Genomic DNA, 27,455 nt, shown 5'->3' with positions numbered 1-27,455 from the left:
AGGCGACGACGATTCAGCTTCGACAACTTACGAGAATATATCGTCTTTTAATGCAACGCTGGTAATTGCATCAAAGATTACGAGGACTGAACCTTGCAAGGTATGTACGTATGTACGTTATTTTTCTTTTCCTTCTGACTGTACGGAGATACAGTGGCATGTTGACGTCTACTTTACGTTTAAAACCTGTTGAGCCAATGGTCTGAATGAAAAAAAAAATAACATAAGTAAATGTGCACTTACATTCAACAATAATTCATCCCGCATCCACTGTCTACTTATAAGCATTGCACTCCAGTTCAATTGATATGTTTGTGTATATGTTGTGTGTGATTTTTTTTTTAAATTTATTGTGACAATAGCATGCTCCATTAAAACTTTAGTATGAATGTATGTGTGTATGTATAATTATTTATGTGTGTGGGCGTATGTGTGTATATATGTGTCTCTGCATTCATGTGTGCATGTATTTGCGTGTAACTTATGTATGTATTTATTTATTTATGTATGCTGCAGGCGTGTTTGGGGCGCTGCTCTCCTGGAAGTGGTTCAGGGTGTTCAGCCGAGTGACCTACAGTCTGTATTTGGTGCAGTTCCTCGTCTATTTCTACAACGCGGGCGTGCGCAGAACTGCACAACACTACAGCCCGCTACGGATGGTACGTATTCCTCGACTGAAAGATTTGGAAATTAAAAACGTTTTAAGTAATTGAAATAAATTATTACAAGCAATGAATAAATAATGCAGTGAATGAATAGGTAATTACATCCAAAGGAGTTCATAGCAAGTAACGAATCAATAACTGTAATTACTATACTTGTGTCATCTGCAAATAATATGGGATGACCTACATCTTTTATAAGGGGGGCAAGATCATTTATAAACACTAGAAAATGTAGGGGACAATTGTCACTAAACAACCGGACTTCTTCAATATGAACAGGCACATAATGTTGTAAATAATCTAACAAATATGAACACACTTCGTCTGGATCTTTCTTGGCTTGTCCCTCATGATATAAATAGAATACAGCTTTGTTTTTCTTTATATCATGTACGCAGAACAAATTTACTGTCAATTGCCTCAGATAAAAAGATCTTGAACTGGAACTTTTGGAAGTGAAACATTCATCATATAATCAAAAGACAGTGATAGAACATTATTGTTAAGTCCTTTTAGTTCATCCAAGAATTCTTCTTTAAGTGCAGCATAAAACTGTTTACTTTTTCTATTATGCACAGCAAGATCTGCTATAGCACAGCGTTTAGCAGCATCATTAATATGTGGTGATTTGATTTTAAGGTTTAGCTCTTCACAAGTGCAACAGCAATCAACTTGTGGCTGACCAAACTTATAATTAAAATTCTCCTTGAATATTTTACAGAAGCCACTATAGCCGACCTTAGCATCTGGATGTTTTTATCTGAACAAGTTATACATCATTTTAATATTCAAATCTGCACTTAGACAACGATCTACTTTTCCAGTATATTGAGTTTCTTTTAATGGAAATGAACTTATATGTTCATGAATTTTGATTTTTGTATCCACTGGAAAAGAAAAAACTAACATGTTTACCTCTCCTATCAGTAGGGCTTTGTCCCTTCAGCTTTAAATTTCTGAGGCGTCTCACACTCTTAGCTGTAACAGAATATAGTGAAATAAATGACTTCAAACATACCTGGATGCGTTGAGTACCCAACTTAACAATACAACTAATTTTTGTTAAAAAGGCAGATGTCCAGGACATCTGACCTTTTAACAAAATCTCAAGATCATGACAGAATTTCTAACTTATTTGTAACTAAGATATTGCTGCCCTTTTAACGTAGAATGATGTATTTACCCTTCTAGTTTCATTATCTGTGAAAAAGTAAAAAACACAAAAAAATGTGACTTCTGTCCTTTTAACAAATGCCCATTCAAAGACTTAGGCTGCAGTGCAAGCCTTCGGGTCCCTCCTCCGTATAATGTAATAAAGAGGAGGGGATGTTATTAAGTTGAAGTACACGTAGAAGAACACTTCTCGGATACTTCCGAGAACTGAAAATTATAAAAATGGAACTATTTATAATTATGGAGTTGGAGCGAATAAGTGGAAGCTAAATATAATTATATATACATTTATTTATAATCTTTGTAAATATAACGACGCTGATGAAATTTGGCATTCTCGTAAAAATCCTTTGTGTTACAAAGTTCGTACAGTATGCTGAGAATATTCAGCAATATAGTAAAGATTTATTTATACTTTGAAATAAATAAGAAATGACAGGATAAATAAAGAAAACTAGTCAGATACAAATATTATATTACTGTAGGCGAAGATGATTGGTGATTTAATTGGACACACACATAATTCTCTCCTTACATCCTGTTTTTTTTTTGTGTTTTTTCGTAAATCTTAGGCTATTTATACAATCCATATTTTACTTAATTTTTTTGTGTATCCACATTTCGGAACCATAGAGCAAAACGTTTACAGCCATTGTTTTTTTTATTTATAAAATATCATTCTAGATTTACTTCCTGTTTTATTTGTCGGGTTTCAATGGATGGTACGACACATTATTTGGAATTTTGATAACTTCTTTCATGTATTCTGTTCTGTACTGTTATTTGTATTTAATTCTCAATGTATGGGCTTCTTATCTGTCCAATAGTTGTGTCATCAAGTAGAATTTTTGAACTCACTCTTGATTTTACTCAGAAAGCCATTATTTCGTTTTATCTGTTGACATAATTAAAAAATTGGGAATGATAATGAAGTAATAATATTAACATGAACTGTAAACTAGTTTAATTGTTTTGTGCTGTTAAAGTTCGAGGTGGGAGAAGTGCTGTGCATCTTGCTGGCATCCACGGCGCTGACCCTTCTTGTCGATCTCCCCTTCCAGGAGGTGAAGAAAGTCATATGGACCCAGAGTAAGTACAGAATGCTGTGTTGAGATCTCCAGTTTTGTTTTACTACTTCCAAGTAGTGAGATATGAATGTATCATTACTTTCTTATTCAAGGATAAAAGAGTGAAAAATATATTTTTAAAATTATTCTTTATGTAAAACATATTGTAACTTTTAAATTCAAACAATAATGTATTTTGATTCTTACAACAATAATCACTTTATACAATTTAATTTAAACACTACCGTCAACAATGGGATTTCCACTCCACACAGCGATACAGTATTCGTTATTGCACCCAGCAGACGACAATGACAATTCGCTTGGATTATTGCGAACAACAATGTACTGCTAATCTTAACTAATGTTCACGAAGCACTATTTACAAAACAGAACTGTCAGTTCTCAGTTCACAATTTGTTGTCTTGGCTAGTTCCTCTAGCTCATTCGCTCAAGTTCACAGTATCTCAAACCCAAGACCTTCAGAAACAGTCCACTGCACTTCGAACTCGGGACTTCCGGGGCAGTCTACTGCACTCGAACTGAAGTCTTCCGCTGCGTTGCTTCCGCCTGGACACTGCTCAAGTCCACTCGCGTGTCGAACCCCAGACTGCTGGTTCACAAGCTGAACTCGCTGTCCAATACTACAACAACAACTACTGCTCATCTCACTTGCGTCTCGTATTTATAACTAAACCATAGTTTCCGGAAAGTACGATGCTGGAAATTTCTACAGATGCTCAGAAGATGGCGCCTCTCGACTTCTCTGGAATTCTCCTCTCAGTCGCAGACGCATTACTTCCCCCTCTCTGCCGCGGAACAGCGTGCCGTTGTTTCCCTTACCTCTGTCCCCTCATGACCCGAGCGGCCACAACCTTCTTCGCTGCGTCGCTCGTTTTCTCGTGCGCCCCGACCTCTGTGGGACGCGATCGACTCTCGGCTGTCACAATATTTTATTTATTTATTTTCATTCTTGCATACTCTCTTTTAATACTGAGTACATAATCACTGGTGAACTCTTAAGTTATTGATTCTAACAGTCTTAAGAGAGTAATCTTAGGTGTAAACGAACTGTGTATTCTTAAACACCGTCGAGTTTCATCACAATTTATCTTGATTGAAGTAATTAGCTACTGTACTTGAAAGATACGCCTTTAAAAGTATGTATATTTATTTGCAGGGTGTAATGAAGTTCACATAATGTGTATAAAGGGTTTAATTTATATATATATATATATATATATATATATATATATATATATATATATATAATTTACATTATTGCACATACTCTACTCTCATATTCTGCTCTTTCTCGTGTTCCATACTACAGTGAATAACGACGTAATTCTAAATCCGAGCGAAGTGAACAGTACGTAAACAGAATTTGTATTATGAAAAACTATCAGCATCGCATAATTTTACAAGCGAGAACAGAAAATACGCGATATTGTAGTTGCCAATATTGTGTGTATGTTTCTGAATGAGTAACACATCCCTGATGCTTTATATGCAGCGTATTCCGAATCTCACCGGACCGGTGGACAACAATGACGTCACGCTGCATCGGAATAGGATCAAAGCTGCTGGAAGGATCGATGGCTGTCATGGCAACTGTGGAAGTTATCTGTGCTACGCTAGCAAAATTTTTCCAAATATCCATACTGCCATCTCGTTCAAAGAAAAGGGATCATAAACAACTTATTTCTTGAACCGGTAGTAATAACTGGTCCGTTGACGTGTTCTCTCATAAGCCATTAACATATTGTTTTTACGTTGTACTCATTACAAACAATACAGCAGAACTAAAGCAGAACACACCGCCATGACACAACAGTGCACGATGTTATTCGTCTGCTAATTCCCGCCCTATGCAAGAACCAATCAGATTCACTGATGGCGGCTGATGGAGATTGCCACCACCTCTGCAAGCTAATGGCACCGGTACAACACCGGTGGTGCATCAATGACGTCATCGGATGGAATTCGGAACACCGTGATGCCATCGGATTGCTCACCGGTGAGATTCGGAATACGCTCATGCATTAGTTTTCTCTAAGACAATGTTCAGTTCATTTTTCGCTCTTTCCTTAACTAACCAATCTTATGCTAAGTGATTTATTGACTGTAATACTTAGCCCAGGGGTCGTCAGCACAGAGCACGCTGGGGCTAGCCTTTCTTACCCGCTGAAAACGCAGCGCACCATAGTGGTCTCGTAGCTGTTAGCGGGTATGCTCTCTATCTCTCCCTGTTGCACGACGGTGCGCAAGAAACGGCACAGCGTACCTACCCATTGCACATTTCAGCGAGTGCTGACGACCACTGACTTAGCCTATTCCATTGATTTCAGGTGGTGGGAATTTAAACTTTTGATGAATCCAGAAATGTGTTATTATTTTGAGTTGTGAAACGCCTCACCCCACATATCGGGTACGGCTACTAGGTCAGGTGGTAAAGGGGATGTGGATTTGATCAAGTTGGGAAATGGAAGCATACAAATAAGCAATGCTGGATATTAAATGATATAGCATATAGGCCTGATTAATTAAATATGTAAAAGAATACAAGTATATACAATGAGATTAACTGATATGAAAGAAAAAAGAGTTAATAATGAAAAATATGTAACAATATTGAACTAAATGAAACAATAAAAAATGAGAATTAATGGCCGATAATCAGTATAATCAGTACAATATACTCTAATATATTACTTCAGGCTCAAAATCGTATTCAAACTTAAGGGGTTAGATACAGGTTACAACAATAAAATTTCTGGAATTTTTCAATATTTTTTTCCCATTATTATATCTTGTACAGTAGTGGCAAAAAAAAAAAAAAAACGGACCGATCCTTATAGCCGATTTCAGAGCCTTGTTCACTCCAGAGCACGATAGACTGGTAAGTAAGACTTTCGTGGTTCGAATCATGCCTGGGAAGGAAACTTTTTTTGTTCCTTATTCAAATTTATTCCCAATAATTTTCGATTGTAGAGATAGTTTACTACTTAATTAACTTATTATTCCCACAACATAAATTTTACCAGCAATCGAAAAGTATTGGGAATAAATTTGAATAAGGACCAATAAAAATCTTCCTTCCCAGGCAGGGTCCGAACCACGAAAGTCTTAGTTACCAGCCTATCGTGCTCTGGATTGAACAAGTCTCTGAAATTAGCTACAAGGGTCGGTTCTGCTTTTTGTCACAACTGTACAATAATGAAAATTGATATTTGTGTAAAACACTGTCCTTCTGCTATATAAAAAGAATATTTTTACGATTTGAAAACAGTTATATATATTTTTTTTCAAAATTCAAAACGGTGACAGTTCACTGTGCAGTGATGAAACGTTTCCCTCATAACTCATAAACATGTTAACTTTTTCATGTTCTCTCTCTTTTATTTTATTGCTTAAACTGAAGTTTACAATTTCGATCTCTTTCAACTAAATTCCTTAATAAATATATTTTTATTATTTTGTGTTAGAAGAAAATACTGATATTTGACCATTTTTAAAATGAATTTATTTTTTATTAATCTATCAAATGTAGAGAAGTGATTTTGCATCATATTGTAGGTATTACATGCATAAATATACACAAAAAATTTCATCACAGAATGTTGGATATTTGTTGAGTTATGAGGAAAACGCTTCATCACTGCAGAGTGAATTTTGAATTTTGAGAAAGAAAAAAAAATATTTATATATAGATATATATATATATATATATATTTTTAAATTGTAAAAATATGTTTAACATATAGCAGAAGGACAGTGTTTTACATTACTATTTTTCATTATTGTACAAGATATAGTAATGGAGAAAAAAAATGTGGAATATTTTCAAAATTTAATCCCCTTTAAGCTGTACCTAACCCCTTAACTCGGCTACTAATAAATTATTAACACACATCTGTATAATATTAAATTATTACATGAATACCGTAGACTAATGAGAGGAGAAAATGTCTGAAAGAATTTAGAAATCGGCAAGCTAATACTTTACCAAACAGGCGAATCTATCAATACCCAATACATGTTACTATAATCTGGATCCAACCGGAATAATCTATCGTAGCCAACGTATAACTACCGCGTTCTCGAAACTTCAATATTAATCCAAAATTAATCTCCGTGACACAATTTCAAACCTTCTCGTCTACATCTCTACACAAAGACGAATCTGCGAGTAACGATAAATAATCTCTGAATAACAGGTCCACATGTCTAGACCGAAGCTAATTTCCGAGTGTTGGTTGATGCGATACTACTCGCCTAACCAAGAAATCTCTCATTTCCCCCTCCCTCGTCTACCCACAATTCCTTGCTGCTATTAGGATAGAACATTCGGGAATATGTCGATAATATAGGTGGCTGTAGCTGCTGAAGAGCTGCCCGAGCGTTGGAGCCGACGTGCACGGCTCAGACTACAGTACTGAAGTTGTCCTGAATATGTAGGAATTTCTAACAATCACGGCACATTGATGATTACATTGAGCACTTTATTGTATTTAGTGAGGAACTCTCTCCTTCATCAAAGATAAAGATCACGTCAACAATTTTGTATTAAAATTCAGCATAATACAAAACCAAGTCTATAAAATCTTATTCTACAGGACGAGGTTTTATTTGAATGATTTATTTCAAAAGTTGGGATTACTTACTCCAATTGTAGGAAGATAGTTGAAGATAAAAAATTTGACTTTCATTTCATGTGAATTTTGAGTTGATTAAGTTTAGTACCTATTAAGTGTTTCCTATATAACATGGTTTTTATTTTTTCTTTTCAGATACAAAAAAGGCAGCGAAAAGTGAATAAAGTACATTTCAGGCCATGCAAGAAAAGAGATATTAGTGTGTTGAAAGGGGACGAAATTCGTGTCCTTTTATGTGACGATTGAGGTGATTTAGCGTTCAGGTACAACCAGTTTTGATCACAGGGTTAGCGCAGCACAATCTCGACTGTACGTCATTCTGTTATTTTACATGTGTCTACAAAAACAACAAAGTATGTTATAATTCTCCCAAACATAAAATTATTTTAGTAGTTATAGATGAGGAGGCGAGACCTGACATGTGAGCTATGCGAGGGAGGAAGGAAAGAGCTATCAGAAACAAATATTGTTTCAGGATGGTTAATTTTATACGGATCTAGAGACACGGAGTTTCATCTCAGGCTAAAACTTATCTTCCCACTCCATACCCATTGGTGATATAGTCACGATACATGATGAGGTCACAAGAGAAGTCTTGCCTCCTTTACTATCACATTGTACGATCTACTAAAGTTTTCCTCATCCACTATCCACCATTCACCATCCACCATACAACATACACTATTCACCGTCCACTATCCACCACCCATCATCCATCATCCACCATCCATCATCCTCCATCCATCATCCATCATCCACTATCCACTATCCACCATCCACCATCCATCATCCACCATCCACCATCCACCATCCACCATCCACCATCCACCATCCACCATCCACCATCCATCACCCATCATCCATCATCCACTATCCATCATCCACCATCCACCATCCATCATCCATCATCCACTATCCACCATCCATCATCCACTATCCACCATCCACCATCTATCATCCACCATCCACCATTCATCATTTATCATCCATCATCCACTATCCACCATCCACCATCCATCATCCACCATCCACCATCCATCATCCATCATCCACCATCCATCATCCATCATCCACTCTCCATCATCCACCATCCACCATCCATCATCCATCATCCATCATCCACTATCCACCATCCACCATCCACCATCCATCATCCACCATCCACCATCCACCATCCATCATCCACCATCCACCATCCATCATCCATCATCCATCATCCACTATCCACCATACACCGTCCATCATCCACCATCCACCATCCATCATCCATCATCCATCATCCACTATCCACCATCCACCATACACTATCCACTATCCATCATCCACCATCCACCATCCACCATACACTATCCTCTATCCATCATCCACTATCCACCGTCCACCATACATTATCCACCATACACCATCCACCATTCACCATCCACCATCCACCGTCCCCCGTCCCCCGTCCACCGTTCACTCTCCACCATACAACGTTCACTGTCCACCATCCACCATATACCATACACCATACACCATATACCATCCACTATTCACCATCATTATTAGTTATTTTAAATTTACATATCTTTTGAAACTTTAGCCGGAATGAATATACATAATGAAGTCGATAATTTTGCAGACTAACAATTTGTGGAGGTACTTTGTACCTCACAATATACTTTTATTGTAAGAATTTCGACCTAGTATTCTGTTCTTGGACGACATGCGATTACAGGTGTAAAGGGTATAAGTGCGTACTTTTCACAGTCGTTGGGAACGATCTACAGGATCAAAAAATGTCCATACAATATAGGTCAAAACTTGATAGTTTTTCCAGAAAAAAAATTCTTGTCTTATTTTATTTGCGTTATACTGCTTATAACAAATTACGATAACAATTGCATCAGTAGATACATCTAGCAAAGCGTTATTAATTTAAATACATATGTGTGTGTTCTATTACGTTTTCGTGAAATTAAATAAAATTGCATGTCTAAATTTGTTAATATTCTGGCATGAGAGACGTGGCAACGTGTTCAGCAGGCAGTATTCTGCACAGACGTACTGTACGTACATGCCAGCTGAGTTCAAGCTCTCAGTCCATAGCTCTACTGCCGAGCGGATTACAGTTCGGTACCAGTCGTCGTAATTCAAGTAAGGTAAGAAGATGTACCGTCAATGATTTCCGCAATGAAGGTTACCTAATTGGCGAACTTTTTTGTAGCGGTTTTTGAACGATTATTAGAAACTAGGAGTCTCTTACCTCGTTTCGAGAATCACACAAACAGATTTTCTTTAAAATGATACTGCTTTAAGGAAGCGGGAGAGATTAAAATGTTGCATTTAAAAAAAATTTAGTGTGGTTTTGGTGCAGTAAACCATTATTGTTTATTTTTTAGACCTACAATAAAAAATGTACCAATATTGCCAATATTGTTATTCTATTAATGCGATTGAAAGTTTGTATTTGATGTTCGTTTTATGTAAACAACGGTCAGCCCCTGCATTAGAACAGAGCATCTGTTTTGTACCGGTATGTCTGTATCCGTTTGAGCTGTACTGTGTACTTGTAAACTCCCTCCTTCCCATCTAGCAACGTTGCGAAACGCCTAATATTGTAAAGTTTAATAATTAGTTAAATATTGCAATTAGAAAAATTGTGAGGACATTTTTTCTTTCTTATGACATGAACAATCATCAGTAGATAACTTATACACTTTACACTTTGTAGAATACATGTGCAATTGTGCAAACAAAGTTAGCATACAAGTTCGTTAGAGTAGTAGTGTTTAAGATCATTGTATCAGCATTTAAAAGCATGCAAATCTATAAACTCTTTAAAAGTAGGACAAATAACCAACAAGTGTGTAACGAAGAATGTATGGACAACAGCGTGTCGTTTAAATGACACGGATATTTCGTAGAAAGTAATTATAATCTAGATGATGTACATGCCATTCGCCAACTGTACAATTGCAATTTCCATCGTTTCTGGTCAACGTTTTTTCAAGACTCCTTTCAGAAATTATTGTAACACAAGCAGAAAGACATTATAGTTGAGGGGAGATTATTTGAAAGTGGATGTGTCACAATTCAATTATCGGTGTTTATACAGCCGTAACCTATGAAGTTGACTGACTCTGTCAATTGGATACGTATTTAGGGCAGGAACTTAAAAAAATACATGTTTATAATTTGGAAATTAGTAGAGATGTTTTTGTTGTTATTGAATTACTTCGACTGTATAGCGCAAGACGTGATAGATGTACTGAACTTCATGACACTTATTCATTTGTCCTGTAGGTATCTTCTTAATTTTACTTTCTTATTACACCAAATAGCTGCGCGGTGGCCTATCGAGGCTGTTGACACTGGCAGTTATTTCACCTCTCAATTGATTTATTTATCATAGTTGTTACTTGACTAGAGCAGTAGCTATTTGAGGTTATGTTGTAACTGAGTAGTAGTTATTAGAAGCAACATAGTTGGATTAGTGAACAAGTGTACAATGGATGGAAAGTTATCTAAAGAAGATCGTGTTTTTATACTTCAGAATTGGTTGAAACATAATGCCAATTACAGTGATGTTGACTTATTTTTGGAACTTTTCCAAACACTGTACGTACCTCTAATCTCGACAAGATATTCATAATTTGAATAAATTGTTTGAAAAGTCTCGGTCGGTAGCGGATCTTCCTCTTTCAGGTAGACCTATATCTGTTATTGAAAATATTTTGATTGTAGCGCAATGTTTTGTACAATAATCTAAAAAACTAACATAAAAAGCGTATCCTGAGTATGATATACGTAGGAGGAGCTTACAAAGGAATCAGACAAATTTGAAGTTGAGGCCATGTAGTCCTATTTTATTTCAAGGCCTAAATAAAGATAATCCTGATAGGCGTACAGAATTCTGCGAGTGATACATAACACGACATAAAGGCGATGCCAATTTTTACAAACCCATTCTGTGGACTAACGAAGCAACTTTTAAGTTACTGTCTAATGGAATTCTGATAATTCACATTTGGATATGCAGACAGAATTAAAATGGGTGGATATATATTTTTGTTAGTGGACTCATTGAACCCTACTATTTTGGCCGGATTAAGTCTGAAAATTACATCGAAATGTTTCATGAAGTGATTCTAAAACTGGAAGAGTGTCCACTCTTTCAATACAAGCAATTCAGTGTTACCAATTTAGTGATTATGTAACTAGATCTGGTGTTCTTGTATGTAAGGCTGGTGACAAAAAAAAAAGGTGTATTTTAGACAGATCTAAATTCTAGTGATTTTAGTGACTTTTCAAACACTAACTATATGCAATAATTTATGGTCTCTGATTATATTTAAAACTAAGGATCAGTGGATGTTACGTAATACTATGACAGACTATAATCACTAATCGTCGTCGCAATGAGGAGCTTTATCCTGTTTCCAAAACTTCTAGATAATAGCACAGTCTATATATACAGTCACGAAGTTCAATACGTAGTAAATACGCATCCATAGATAGTGGCTAACCACTAGGATCGCTAATATCGTCTCATTACAGACAATGCGAAATAGTACCGGCACAGTCTGTTGTTCCTAGCACCCTCATAACTCAAGCTTCGTGACTGTATATACTAACTAGAGTGTGATAATAGTGCTGAAGCACGGCCTAGTACGAAATTTTAATGTTGTCCAGGAGAGAAACAAACATCGAGAGGTTCACACCTATGGAGTAACGGTTAGCGCGTCTGGCCGCGAAACCAGGTGGCCCGGGTTCGATTGCCATTTGGGACAAGTTACCTGGTTGAGGTTTTTTCCAGGGTTTTTCCTTAACCCAATATGAGAAAATGCTGGGTAACTATCGGTGCTGAACCCCGGACTCATTTCACCGGCATTATCACCTTCATCTCATTCAGACGCTAAATAATCTAAGACGTTGATAAAGCGTCATAAAATAAACTACTAAAAAAAAGCATCGAGAGTGTGGACATAGACGAAACTCTTTCCTCTATGGTAATTCAGGTGTTTACCAGAAAGGACCAAGCGTGACTTAGTGAGTACTCACATTTTCGGTATAATCACAGTCTAGTATATACAGTCACGAAACTCAATACACAGTAAATATGCATCCATAGATAGTTACTAACCACTAGGATCGCTACTATCGCCTGATCACAGACAATGCGAAATACTGTAGTACCGGCACAGTCTATTGTTCCTAGTACCCTCAACAACTCAAGCTTCGTGACTGTATATACTAGACTGTGGTATAATCGTAATCAGAGATAATCGTGATAATACAGTGACATCAAAAACTTTTTCCTAACATTTTTATTGTATCTTATTTTTTGTTTATACCATGCAGGCTTTCCTCAATGGTAAATTTTAGTTGCCATAGTAATATTTTACACTGCATAGGTACAATCATAACATTAATATGTAATGTATTTATTATTATTATTATTATTATTATTATTATTATTATTATTATTATTATTATTATTTAACACTCTCATCATTGCTGTCTCTGTTTTTCTTTCTTTTTTGTTGTATTTACTAGATGAGAGCTCTATAGTGTTCTTTTGACCCTGTTGACCGTCTATAGCGCTTTAGTTTAATTTGTATTATTTTCATCAGTGTTTCTATTTCTTTTTTATATTAATATGCACTATCTGGTAGGATGGAAGAGAATGCCTTATGTCCTTAATCTTATTTATTTATTGTGGTGAAGTTAAGACCATCACACCACCAGAAATACAAATACAATAAAATAAATAAAAGGAAAAATCATACTACAACTACAATAATATAAATGGAAAGAAGAATCATACTATAAAATTTAGTGATTAGTAGAATTGAATTAAATTTGTAAAGTGGACTTTGAAAATCTTGTCCCTCAGCTTATTTATTACAACCAGCTCATACAATTGGTCTTTCCGCATACTTATGTTGCACACAACACACTGTCGCTGCAACCATGACACCATATCTGACTTTACGGTATTTTTTGTTGGAGGTTTATCCACTTGAACATTATGATATGGCGCATTATCGAAGATGATGACAGAATTATGCCCGAGCGACGTAAGTAAATTTTCGTGAATCCATTTTTTCAAAATTTCCACTGTTCATCTGGTCATAATAATCCCCAGCAGTGGAACCTGCTTTATACACCAGAGAGGCATTATTTAAGAAGCCAGACCGTGATCACACATGAATTATAATCAAACGGTTAGCAGCATTTGCACCTGCACATATGCCGGTTACTTCAGGGCTCTGCCAACATTTATGAAAAAGTGAGGTTTCTGTCCACTCAGCTTTCATCTAAATAGAAAATAGATCTCCCTTCGCGCCGGAAATCTACTATTGTACTTAAATATCTAGCGCGCCAAAATATGATGTCCGATCTCTCTACTAATATTTTACGCTTGGCGTTGAACTTCCTCCACTTAAAACCAATTTTGTGCAAAATCCTTCTGAGTGCCTCAATCCCCTACGGAAAGTTAATTTTTTCCCTAAGTACAGGTAATAATTTTCTGCATGTGGGCACTATCTTATTAACAGTATAGAACTCTTCCACAGTTCTACGAATGACACAAAAGTCAAAATAATCACTTTCCACGTTTCTTTCTTTTGTTCTCGGACGGCGTTTTCCTGGTGATTTTATTGGTGATTGAGAGCCTGATGCGTTCTTAATTTTCAATTGTTTTCTTTGCCACAGATACGCCTGTATAAACGGCAGCTCGTTCTGTTGCACGGAGCAGGGGACTATTCACAGTGTTCAGCCTCTTTTCCTGGTCACACATCTTAATTACACTCGGCCACCGACGTAGCTCGGTCGGTTAAGGCGTTTCCCTGCCGATCCAGAGTTGCGCTCGGGCGCGGGTTCGATTCCCGCTTGGGCTGATTACCTAGTTGGGTTTTTTCTGAGGTTTTCCCCAACCGTAAGGCAAATTTCAGGTAGGTAATCTATGGCGAATCCTCGGCCTCATTTCGCCAAATATCATCACTAATCCCATCGACGCTAAATAACCTCGTAGTTGATACAGCGTCGTTAAACAAGTAAATAAATAAAATAATTGCACTCGCGATTATACGAGTATTGCCCGCTTCGCTGTGAATTGTTCTACCTTTCTTATTCACCATTTCACTCGTATATAGAATACCTAACACGTGCACCCAGTCATACTACAAACTGAAGACTACATACATGGATGAATATATAATACGATGCGAAACTTACTGAGTTTCCCGTAACACATACTAGAGGCGCTGTTGTAGAAATTGATCTTGCTGCCACCTGTTTGGAGGAGAGGCGTTATTACATCTAGCAGCGCACCAAGTAGCGAAAAGGATAACTAATTACTGCATACATTTAGCAGCGCATCTGGTGACGAAAATGTTAAACTGTGCAGAAAGTATTCCCTCCCAACCTCATCGATATTAAAAACTAACCCAATTTAAAATAAAACATTTACATTTTTATTCCTCACAGCATCTTCTACTGAAAAGTCTTACCGGAGCAAACAGAAAGATAAAAGAGACGATCTATTTTACACTACCCAATTCAAATATAACCAGACAGGGACAAAAAATAAAGCAAAAGATTAGATAATTGGGATTGTATTCTTTGGGTATTTATTGTACAGCGGAATGGAAAAGTCTGCAAGAACTACTTAGATAGTTCAATTTATTATATTACTATTACTTTACAATACATTCAACAACACTATTTTTACAACGTCCATAAACATCACTGTTCAACATATACTGCTTATACACACGTAGTATCACCACAGTCTAGTATATACAGTCGCGAAGCTCAATACGTAGTAAATATGCAAACATTAGGTAGTTGCTCACCATTAGGATCGCTAATATCGCCTCATTACAGGCAATGCAAAATAGTACCGTCACAGTCTATTGTTTCTAGCACCCTCAAAACTCAAGCTTCGTGACTGTATATAGTAGACTGTGGTATCACTTTATGTTCATTTATTAGCAAGTTTCTCTCTGCCATATTCCCTCTTCGAGCGATATCTCGAAAAGATAAATAGAGAACTGTGGGTAATGTACCCAACACGTAGTTCTAATGTTCACCACCTACGACGTTGGGCGCTGATCATCTTATTTCAGCCCTCTGCCGCCAGAGGTGCTGACCGCAGTTTCGCATCCTATTTTATATTTATCCATGCTGCATATTTTTGGACAATTAATACTTCCCACTCTGCTCGGCTCGGCTTGGCTGTAGCAACACGAGAATCTACCTGCAACCCCCCCTCCACGCACCGATGGCAAGAATACCTCAGGTCCCAGCGCTAAACTCGTCGGAGGAAGACAGTACAGTAGGTCGCGCGACGCGCACGTTTATATAAAGAAGCGGGTGCTCCGCGTGACGGGATGCCGACGACGACCTGGCTGTTGTGTTGTTTGGCGCTCTTCACAGCTGCGGCCTGCACCTCAGTGCCGCCGGATCACAGTGCAGACTTCAGCTTGCCGGATACCCTGAGCCACAGTGACCAGTGTACGTTAAATGTGCAGTGCCCTTTCACCATCGAGCACTATCGTAGTATCTGTTGTATTCTCGTAATGTTTTTTATTATATGCACAGTGTCTACAGCATTTCTCATAAAGCGGTGACCAAACTGGGTATCGGGATTACATTCTGTAATCAAAGACATTCATACTGGTAAGGGGAGTTTCCTGAACATTGCTTTCTGTCTCGCTCACGTACTGATGGTAAGAAGTGTCGGTACCATGTCGCTCTACAAACCCTCTGTCTCTACGAGCAGGAACAGAAAGTTTCGTACAGAATGGGAAGAGCAATTTATTCGCTGTTCTTTCGGAGAAAATGTAATATGTTGCATTGCTCAACGGTTCAATTAGTAGTAGTATGTAGAAGCGATATTACAGGGCATTACGCTAAATTCACAGACATAACAGGTATTATTATTATTATTTATCAGCAAGTGGTACCATAATTCTTAAATACGTGCCTGAATATATAGGCCTACATTTTCCCTTGAAGGATAAAATAATTACTACGTTTTATCTCAATTTTATTTCTTTAAATATTTTGATAACCATTATCACTTATTTACTATTATTGATTTAATAAAAAAATAATAATAATAACAATGTTGATAGCATATAAGTAGCAGCAGCAATAATAATAATAATAATAATAATAATAATAATAATAATAATAATAATAATAATAATAGTGTAGTAATGAAACGATCTGTTAAACTCCAAGAACTGAAACCAGCCTTAAATCATCGTCATGAAGAGAAAGATAACGTAAATAAATGTAAAGAAGCCAGCTATCTAGTGGCGAACAAAATAGCTCGTTCTCTTAAGCCTTCCAACGAAAGAGAGATTTTTTTTATAAGAGTAATGATCAAGGTGGCTAAAATATTTTATCCAATGAAAGTTGCTAATTAATTTTGAAAAAACTGCGCATTTCTCGACTATATATCCAAAAGAGAATTCAGGAGATTTCTGATTGTGTTCATGAGTGGGGGAGGAAAAAAAACAAGCAAATTTGTATATATTATTTATTGCCTCTTGATGACAGTAGTGACATTACTGTTACAGCAAAGCTTGCGATTTTTATTCACGGAGTTGATGAAGAACTCAATGTTAGTGCACGAACAACCACTGGTTGTAGTTTTCATGCCAAGTATCTCTCCCCCGTCTCCTTACTTCATAGACTGTCTCTCGCGTGTAATCACTGCCGTTCGAGTTTTGGTCACCGCTGCTCTATAACAATGTAAAGGCTGGTTCACAATAAACCGGGAACGGAAATGAGAACGAGAACGAAAATATTGCTAAATAAATGTATCTAAATGTGGGCATTCACAATGCTTCACTATTGTGAATGCCCACATTTAGATACATTTATTTTAACATATTTTCGTTCTCGTTCTGGTTTCCGTTCCCGGTTTATTGCGAACCAGCCTTATGTAATGCATGCAATCTTCGTCCCGGAAAGCTGTTTCACATTGTGGTCTCATGTGCGAAATAACAGACTACATTTTAGCAAGTTATAATTTTTTTACCTCCGGAGAAAGGAGTTAAATCTGTCACATGGTTGAAGATGGTGCAAATGGTTTATTTGTAACAAAGTTGAAATTGTCTTCAACAGTAATTTGAAAGTTTGGCTACGGGGAGATTAACTACTCTATATCGCCATGTTAAATTTGTTTATTTAATGACCCATTATCTTAGGAACTGCTGAAAACATTATTCTGAAATTTTTACAAGATAAAGATAGAAGGTTTCTAAAGAAACTGACACAAATTTTTGAAGAAATAAAAGTTTTAAGAAAAGTTTTGATTTTTTAAAGTAATGTTGATTTCATTTTGTTATATTCAATATGTAAAATATTCTTTCTAATTAAACTATTGGATATAGCCTAACGTGTTAGTGTGTACAGTATATGCATTTAATTATCGTATAGTTGTCTACAACATGCGTTTAAAATTTCATCCTTCTGTCATTTTAGTTCCTGATAAAATGGAGCAATTGCACAAAAATACCAAAAATAAAATAAATATTATTTTGAAAAAAAAAAACAATTTTTTACAACTTGTGTATTTTGATAAATCTGCTTTAGTTTGCTTAAAAATCTTGTATATTTATCCTGTAAAAAATTGATTATGTGATACGTTCATTAATTCCGGAGATAATGAGTAATTATTTAACAAAATAATCTGCCCTCAATGAGGGTGACAATAAAGATCCAGAATAAAAGCACTACAGAATAATTTAGAAAGACAAAAAGATTAAATACAGGAATTGTTTAGTAAAAAATCCAGAGAAATGAAAACCCAATAGAATCATCAATGGCCAAAATATAAATGGTAATGTAATATTTGGATTAAGTCCTTAAGAATATTCAATAAAATTTATTTGAATTTGAAAAAATCTGAGACGGAGTGCTTTTAAAATATTGCATGTGAATTTAGGAATTGTGCCACGTACACCAAACAAAAGACCAGAAACACTCCACTGACTAGTGGAAATGTTATATTTCTCACTTAGGTATGGGATGCAGGACTCATAAATGGATTTCTTCTTCTCATCAACGTGTTGTGCCTGCAGGACATCCCTCTCAAACCGGATTGTAGGATGAAGAACTATTCCCTTAGATTGAGTCCTGTGGATGCCTACAATATCTGCTCTTCTGTTCGAATCTAAGGATGAAACGCAGTGGATCTCCTCGTATACCTCCCATCCACGACGCTTGAGGACATCAGCAATACCGGTCCTGGTCATATGATGGTCTAGGATGGTTAATTTTCCCTCCAACCCTTTAACAGTCCTGTGTAAATAGTAAACGTAGCTAATTTTAGTTTTCTTCGTTGATATGACCATTCTGTCTCCTTAGTTTTCAGAAGTTTAAAATAATAAGTACTTTTTACCCTCATAATCGTCTTCCCTATTCACGAGTAGAAGATGTGACAAAATTCTGCCAAATTTAATATTTCGAAAAAAGGTTTGGTTAAATTTTATAAAAACAAGTTTTATTATGGTTTTAAACTGTAATAGCAGTATATCATAACATGATATCTTTAGAATTTTCGAATTTCTTGTTGTGTTAAAATTAATTAAATATACGTAAACATTGATTTTTGGTCCTATCTGTTACGGTAACAATGGTTATTAGAGGAGAAAAATTCGCTGGGGCGCCGGGGATCGATCCCGGGTCCTTGGTCCTACATATCAAGAAATAGTAGGAATTCATAAAACGTTTCCTATGAAAGTTGTTTTGTTTAAGAGCTCTATCAAATGGTATCCTATTTGAACCCGACTCCCATTTGATATTTTAAATTAATGCGCCACTAACCGTACTTCCTGTTAAGACTTTAGTTACAAATATTTTTCTCTCGAAAATTTTAAATGCACTAGTTTCCGAAATAAATGACTTACGGGTGGTCTGAATCACCCATTGTCTTTTCGTACGTTTTCTCACTCAAAGAGTAGGAATTAATAAAAACGTTTCCTATTAAAGTTGTTTTTCTAAGAGCTCTATCAATTGGCATCCTATTTGAACCCGACTCCAATTTGATATTTTAAATTGATACGCCACTGACCCTACTTCCTGTTAAGGCTGATTGATGAAATCAAGCTCAAGTGAAAGTTCACATGTGGTTTAGTAACAAATATTTTTGTTTCGAAAATTTTAATGCACTAGTTTCCGAAATACATGACTGTTACGGGTGGTCTGAAACATCCTGTGTGAAATTTATTTTGCATTATCACTGAATGTTTAAAACTATTTAATTAATTTAAGTTGCGATCCTTGAACTCAGCATGTCACACATTAGAAGCCAGTAATATGTTTAATAAACTCACAACTATAGGACTTATTTATATAAAGATCGATTTTGATTTTTTGTATAGGCTTCTTTAGTATTGTTTCATATTATTATTCTGTTTAGAAAAATTATTGAACATGCAATATATTTTAATGACAATTTTATGCAACGTTCAAGAAAAGGAAATTAAGTAAAACCTCGTCAATCCGGACTAATTGGGGAGATAATTTGACCGGTTTAGCGAAAGTCTGGATTAACTGAAATAACCTAAAAGAACAGTAGAAAGTGCATTAAAACTCCGTTCATATAAACAGAACACGTTTATTATGGTGCATTTAAAGGGAATAGGTCTAAATTAGGGACCGGCAAGTCAGAAAAGACTCACGCCAGTACCTGCTTGCCGTGAGGCTTGGGTTCCGGTGACTCTACAAAGAAAGTTAACTTCTAAGACTGAACCCAGTAAGCCCAGGTTTTATAGGTTCAGTCCAGGCGGGACCCAACAAAGCCTGCCTGTTTGCTCGTATTATAAGGTAAAGTGACTTGCATTCACGGAATCCAGTCTGCGCTGGTTAAGATGAAACAGTACTAGTTTGAAATCTAAGTTCGTTTATCTTATGGTTCAACACGGCAGATAATTCTTGATTAAAGAAACACAGTTTTACGATTTATTGCGCTACAGAATTCATAAAATAATAAGACAATATTATACATTAGACATTCCTGCAAAGTGTATCTGACTGAACAAAATAGTAACATTTCGTAACTTGTGACTAGTTGAGAAGGGGGGGGGGGAGGAAGGGAAGGGAAGGGAAGGGAAGGGAAGGGAAGGGAAGGGAAGGGAAGGGAAGGGAAGGGAAGGGAAGGGAAGGGAAGGGAAGGGAAGGGAAGGGAAGGGAAGGAAATATGTTGAAAAGATATTGGTAACAATTATTATGAATATCAACAACTATTATAGAAAAATATTTCATTTTAACTTTTTCTTTATCAACAATTAAAAGCCTCATGAATACCTGTAAAATGTATAAACGTTTTTCGTTCTTCAGAATATTGATTTGCTATTTAACTTCTGAGGGACAGATTTCTTTTTATTTATGATGCTGAAAGTTTGAATGGTTTGCATTAAATTTATATTACTACGATGAAAAGGAAAGTGCAAGTAATTTATAATAACTGTTGGCGTTTAATGGATATTATGCTGACGAGAAATAATTTCCTTTGCCTTTTGCCTCTATTATTTCAGATGACAACAAATTAAGTTTTCAGTAGTTTGTCTATATCTGTAGGCTTCTTGTCAGGTTTGAATGACTTGATTCATATTTATCATGCATCTGAAAACAGCTCAGTCTGGTGCAGGTCGGCGGAACCCAACAGTCCTTTCGGGTCACTCTTAGGACTGTTTGGGAGTCACATGCAACCACACTGCCTGCCTGCTTGTGAGGGAAGGTTGCAGGCGGGCGAACGACACGAAGCGTAAGCCCACTCACGGACGTAAAGTCATGGGCAAGCCTGATAGACATTTTGCCTGTCTCTAGTCTAAATACACTATATATTATATAGTACAGTAAAATGTAAAGCAATACATACAATGCAGTAGGATACATATGTGATATCCATAATTATGATGTGCCCGACGGACCTGTAATTATTGTAATTCCATAGTTCTAATTTACAAAAGTAAGTCCTAAAACAAGGTTCTTTAATTTTTCCAAATTAATAGTTTTTCTTGCCTGTCCGGATTATCGGGTCCGTATTAACGAGGTTTTACTGTAGTATTAGTTAATTTGTAGTAAATATTAGACCTGTTGGTTACGGTTACACACAAAAACGGTTAGGAATCATTTTTGTACCATGTGTTCCCTGAAGCAACAACATTGTTGTGCTGTGTTCTTTCAGACAATGGCTCCGAAGCTGAGAAGAGATTTCGTGCAGACAGCGCGTTTCTCCAGAGTGAAGACTTCGCAACAGCGGCGACATCCCGCTTGCTCAGGCGCGTGGTGTCGCAGCTGCCGGTGCACGTGCCCGCCTCGGCCCGCGTGACCAATTCGCTTTGTCGCGACCAGAGTCGAACTGTTCTGGACGCTGCGCAGCATCTGGAGATGTGGGCCCTTAAAAGTAAGCATTAGACTTGAATGTTACGGCATAAAACATGTATAGCCCACTAATCGTTAATTTTGTCTTTTCTTTTTGAGAATCACAGTCTATGAATCACGTTTCAACTCTCGAGTGGTAAACAATTAACAGTCCAACCCTTTATTTATTTTTTTTTTGGTAATGAAATTCATACGATACTGAGAATAAAATGAACAAAATTGTACAGGCTCGATTAAACACAGCTGATATCATTTGTGTATAAATGACCAATGATGTTCTCTCATGAGTTCAAGCCAGCCAACATGAACACAGGTTAACCACCTTCAAAATTTATGGCACAGCATACTTAACAATTCAATTCAGGTGGTAGTCTGGTCACATATAGACCCACACGTAGCACATAGGCTCTATTGAAAGTGATGCTACTGAATGTGTTAGTTACAAGCAATGGATGAAAGTGGATGCAAAGTATGACACGGCCTCCTTGCTACAAAATATACGACGACCAAATAGTTTTTTGATAGCAATAGAATTAATCTCGTAAGCTGTCATCGAAAACGAGTACTGCAAAGTTCGGTATTCTTCACGTTCCCGTTCCCGAGCTCCAATAAGCTTCTCGTTAATTGTGAATGTTCACATTTAAATACAGGGCGCAAGATAAGGTAGTACATTAATTGGCAGGAGCCATAGAACTCATCATTTAGAGTAAGTTTTGTTAAATAATAGTAGATTATGCAATGAGCCTATAATGGTAGTAATTAAGACGCGAGGATGTTTATGAAACGAGCGCAAGCGAGTTTCATAATTTTCATAAGAGCGTCTTAATTACCATAATAGGCAAGTTTCATACGACTTTTTATGCTCGACAATATTTCTAACTTGAAATTATACACGAGTAGTCATGTTATTGTTATGTGAGTGAGTGCAATAGCCTACCTCATAAATTGTGAGATGTGCGCAGACGCGAAAGTATTGATTTTTTTCCGGGAAACGAATGTCGACGACCTTGATATAATCTAGAGAGTAAGATAAACATTAATCCTGATATAACCTTGAAATTGAATTCGACATTGAAAAACGAGATGAAAAATTGAATTTATTTGTATATTATTTACAATTAACGCTAATTATTATAGTAACAGAACATAACCTTCTGCGACAGTATTGGATTTCCAGCCTCCGTGACGTTTCCCTAGTTGTCTTTCGATTGAATATCCGAGAATAATCGAAAACCTGAACTTTAATGAATATGTGTACTTTAATTACATGCATTAAAGGACTGCTACCAGGCGTATAATTACTACATTTCGGCATGGTCGAACATAAAACAATTATAAGACTTACGAATAGTGAGATAATTACAAGTGTTTCGAAAGCGCTGACGGCAAGTGCAAGATGTCTCAACGCTGCATAAGTAGTACCCAACACACCATGCGGTCAGCGACTTGAAGGGGGTGGGTTAAGTTCAACTACCCTTCACTGTGTACCTTGCAGCAGGTGAGGGGAGGACGGCAGCAAACAAATGTACTGAGCTTCGGTGCAATATCTCGCGAGGTAATCTGGGCATAAATTTTCGCACAAAAATGACATACGTAAACTCCGGATAGGGACATAACTGGTATTTGTTTAGTTTGTGTAATTTAATGTCAGAAAATATAAATTAATAACCCGAATGAACAATATAGCTAGTGTCCGGGAGCAGTTCAACAATGAATGCAGAATTATCAACTTACAATGCAATACACTAACAATTCAATACTAAGTATGGCGTAATAATTTTAATGTAAGCAAGAAATACGTATAGTAATAACAAGAAATAACGTGAAAATCAGGTAATTATGTCCAAATTAGTGAAAACACTTAGGATTCAATTTTCATTTACAATTAATGAAAAAATAAAACTGATGTAACTTTGTAAACAAGATGTCATTAACATTGCAGTTTGTTATTTTACGAATCACTAATTCTGGGCATTAATAATGAAATAGAGAGTAATAAACTCTGTAAACCACATTCCACTCACATCTTACAGGTACTGTTCAAAAAGTCCACCATCAGCGTGCGTGCAGCTTTCACATCTTCTAGTCCAATTATGACGAATTCTGACCAGTAGTTCTCCACTGTTCCGAATTTCTTCTGCGGCCTGGATCATGTCTAAGTACTCACGTTTTGTGAACTCTGGCATCTCGTAGTTTTGAAATAAACTAAACTGTATCGCTGTACGTCCAACTGCACACTAATGCAATGTAAACATCAAAAAGCTGATCAGTTGCGAGTACTAGGCAAACTGTCTGCCGTCCGGACAGCGATGCCAGATTTTTAGACCTTCTGTACGTGACCCGATAATCAATGTTTCCAGTGTTTCTTCAGTCGTTTATTTCGAATTCTGTGAATTTTATAATTAAAATACTGCTGCAACGTGAACATAACAAAACGTTCTCTTCGTTGTTACACAATAAATTAAACCATATTTTAAACCCTATTTGTAAAATTCGCGATTGAAATTTCGGCATAAATGTATTATTTCTTCATAAACCTCACAAAAATGAGCAAAATAGTATTAGACTTTTTTGTTCGTTATATTTCAAGGAATCACATCCTACAATTAATGTACTGCCTTACCTTCCACTCTGTATATGTATATATTAATAATTTTTTTCTTTCTCGTTCTCGTTGTCGTTTCCGTTCCCGGTTTCTTTGGACCAGCCTTAACACGTCATCTCAATAGTTTATTGTTGTCCAAGGACAAAAAAACCCTTAAAGTCTTTCCTGTCAGAAATAGAGAAATTCTTTGCTTGCTATTCGGGAAACTTTAAGCTGCGAATTTTGCAGCATTGAATGACTGTCTTTGTTCACAACTAATCTGACTGGCTGTGCAGTGGTTGACTCGTCGGCGCGGCTGGGGTCGGGTGCGCTCAACGGCAATGTGAACCAGTATGGAGACTTCGACCAGTGTCTGGGCGTAGCGGCGCTGGTGCAGGGGCGACGTCTCGCAGGCCGCTACTGTCTCGCGGCCCTCGACTTGGACCTGGGCAATGCAAGCAGGGCGAGGAATGGTGTCCTGCAGGAGGTGGACGATCTGCTGCATTCCCACCGTCCCATGGTCAGCACCGTGGACGATGTAAGTGCTGATCGCTTCATCCTTCTAACTTGTTTCCTTTGTTAACGACATGGTCACTGTTCTTCATCGACGTGAAGGAATAACATATCGTATTGCAGTGGTTCCCAACATTTTTTTACTTTTTACTGAAAACCCACGGTATCGCGTTTTCACCTTTATAAAAGTGATGAAACTCTGTGTAGAATATTTGATTTAGCGGACGGGGAGATGATTACTGTTCACTGCACTGGAATTTTGTAGCTTTTAACCTACATTCGTCCAACTAAAACTTTCAAGGTCTAAGCGAAATTCAAAGAAAAATTATATTAAAATATGGTTATTCACACTTATTTCGGTTTCATGATGAGAAATGGAATAAAAAGGTGCCGGAACGCCGTTCCAGAGTTTTCCGCCGAAAAAAAAATTACTGATAACTTCTATGTAGTGTCGGACACCCTATGTTGTAGATAGGTCGATATTAACACGCAATAGAAAATTCTAAAAAAAAAAAAAATAAAAAAAATAAAATAAACAGCAACTTGAATGGCATTAGAAAAAACCAAAGGTATGTGTCAAAAACTCCAACCTATTTATGCCGGATGTGCGATAAAAAAATTTTGTTATTGTTTTTGAAAATACGTATATTTAAATTAATGTGAAGTCTGCTCTTGGTTGGTTGCACAGAGTTTTCCTGTACGTGGTCTTATGATGGACAGGTCAACACGCAAATCGTCTTCAAGATGCAGCAGTCTGTTCCTTTGTTTAGATTTCACTATTTTCATGGTAGAAAATGCTGATTCACACAAGTATGACATTGAAAACGGCAGTTCTAAACGTCATTTTAGTTTTTTCGGCACCATCGACTGATCTGACAAAACATTTCCGCATATAAAGCACTCGGGATTTTGTTTACTCGTATATTCATCTCCACGCCATGTAAAACCATATTATTGGAAGTATTTTTCATTATATTTTACGAAACGCAATACGTTTTTGTGAACCCTGAAGAGAATTTTCGCTCACATTATTTGAATTAGCACTTCTGTCATCTAACGCAGAACTTTATTCAGATTGTCTTTTTGGAATTGAAAATATGTCTCTGATAGTCTAAATAAGGCACTTCTGGTAAAATAGTCGCACTATAATAGTCGTTGCCAGGCGACAATAGAAAACAAAAGATGCGAAAACAAATAACTGATGTGTATAAACAGTGAATGCTCTTTCATATTTAACTATAAAAATATAAGAGTGTCATTTGAAATTTCAAAGTGGGAATGGTAGGGGGTGGGAGTGAAATCTAAAATGTAATTAAGTCTGGTTTCAGACTTCCCCCTCAATATCTAAATGGACGTGTTTTTTTTATTATATTGAATTCAATTTAAATAATTAGTTATTTATACTAGAAAGTTTTGAAATGAAAGCCCTGTATGTACAATAAGAGGATTATTATCACAAAAATTCTGATGATTCACATATGTTTTATTTCTCAACTTTATAGGAGGAATATTACTATTGTAATATAGTGTCTCACAATGAAACCATCGTCCATTCTCTTTTTGCTTGTCTATGATTTCTTGCCTCCAGCCCCCAGTCGTCGATATTCAATTGAATTTATTAATTTGTAAAGTCTCCAAAGAGTAGATATCTTCCTCGGTTTTTACATTATAACCAAGGTATATCCAACCTTCGAAACATAATAATCATAGGCCTGTTCTATATTTAATGGAAATTTGAAGGAAGCAAGATTAAACCCTGATGAATATTGATATTCTTACAGCCTGGACATATTATCCCGAAGTTCACGACAATGAGATGGGGGTTCTGCATCCCAGCATCCTGTTCGTCGGAGGATCTAACGGTTTCCTTGACAGAATCCCTCGAGGCCCTCATAGAAGACGCTGATGTATCATACAGCCTGAAAGTGGATCCTGATCTATGCTACATCCAGGACTCCCGATCCATCTCCACGGGAACAAAACTCACTGTGTAAGATTATCTTCTAACCACAATAAAACGTATTAACATGTAAGTACTAGGTCGTCTCAAAAGCTTTTTTTTCTTATATGTGTGCTGCGGTCAGTTCAAACGGATATGTTTCACCATTTACACACAATCCCAAATTGGTGGAGATGGCGACGAAGTATGGACCTAGAAACGCCAAGACTTGCTGTCAAATCACTGCTCCTCTTCCAGTTTTATGGATATAGCTCTTGATCACATATAACCAATTGATCAGCTTAAAAGACTTTCAAGGTAACAACTTTTATCAATTTCACTATGCTGCCATCCAGCGACTGCAAAATAAGTACGTTATAATTAGGGGGCGGATGTTGATGACCTAAAAATCTTCTTAAAATGATAATTCAAATGCCTTTAAACTAATGAAAAAATGACATGAAA

The 27,455-nt window shown here is 36.6% G+C and overlaps 1 protein-coding gene across 1 annotated transcript in view; it reads left to right on the top strand.

The window, feature by feature from the left end:
* The window catches only part of LOC138709337 (uncharacterized), a 439,964-nt gene that overhangs the window by 224,657 nt on the left and 187,852 nt on the right, over positions 1-27,455 (top strand). Inside the window, exons 24-28 of the mRNA XM_069840036.1 lie at positions 517-659; positions 2,825-2,927; positions 21,758-21,976; positions 24,835-25,076; positions 26,833-27,041. Of these exons, the coding sequence (XP_069696137.1) occupies positions 517-659; positions 2,825-2,927; positions 21,758-21,976; positions 24,835-25,076; positions 26,833-27,041 (916 nt within the window). The remainder of the gene's footprint in view (positions 1-516; positions 660-2,824; positions 2,928-21,757; positions 21,977-24,834; positions 25,077-26,832; positions 27,042-27,455) is intronic.

Source organism: Periplaneta americana, chromosome 11, assembly GCF_040183065.1.
Source record: "Periplaneta americana isolate PAMFEO1 chromosome 11, P.americana_PAMFEO1_priV1, whole genome shotgun sequence".
Lineage (NCBI taxonomy): Eukaryota > Metazoa > Arthropoda > Insecta > Blattodea > Blattidae > Periplaneta > Periplaneta americana.
This window is presented reverse-complemented; position numbering and strand designations above follow the sequence as displayed.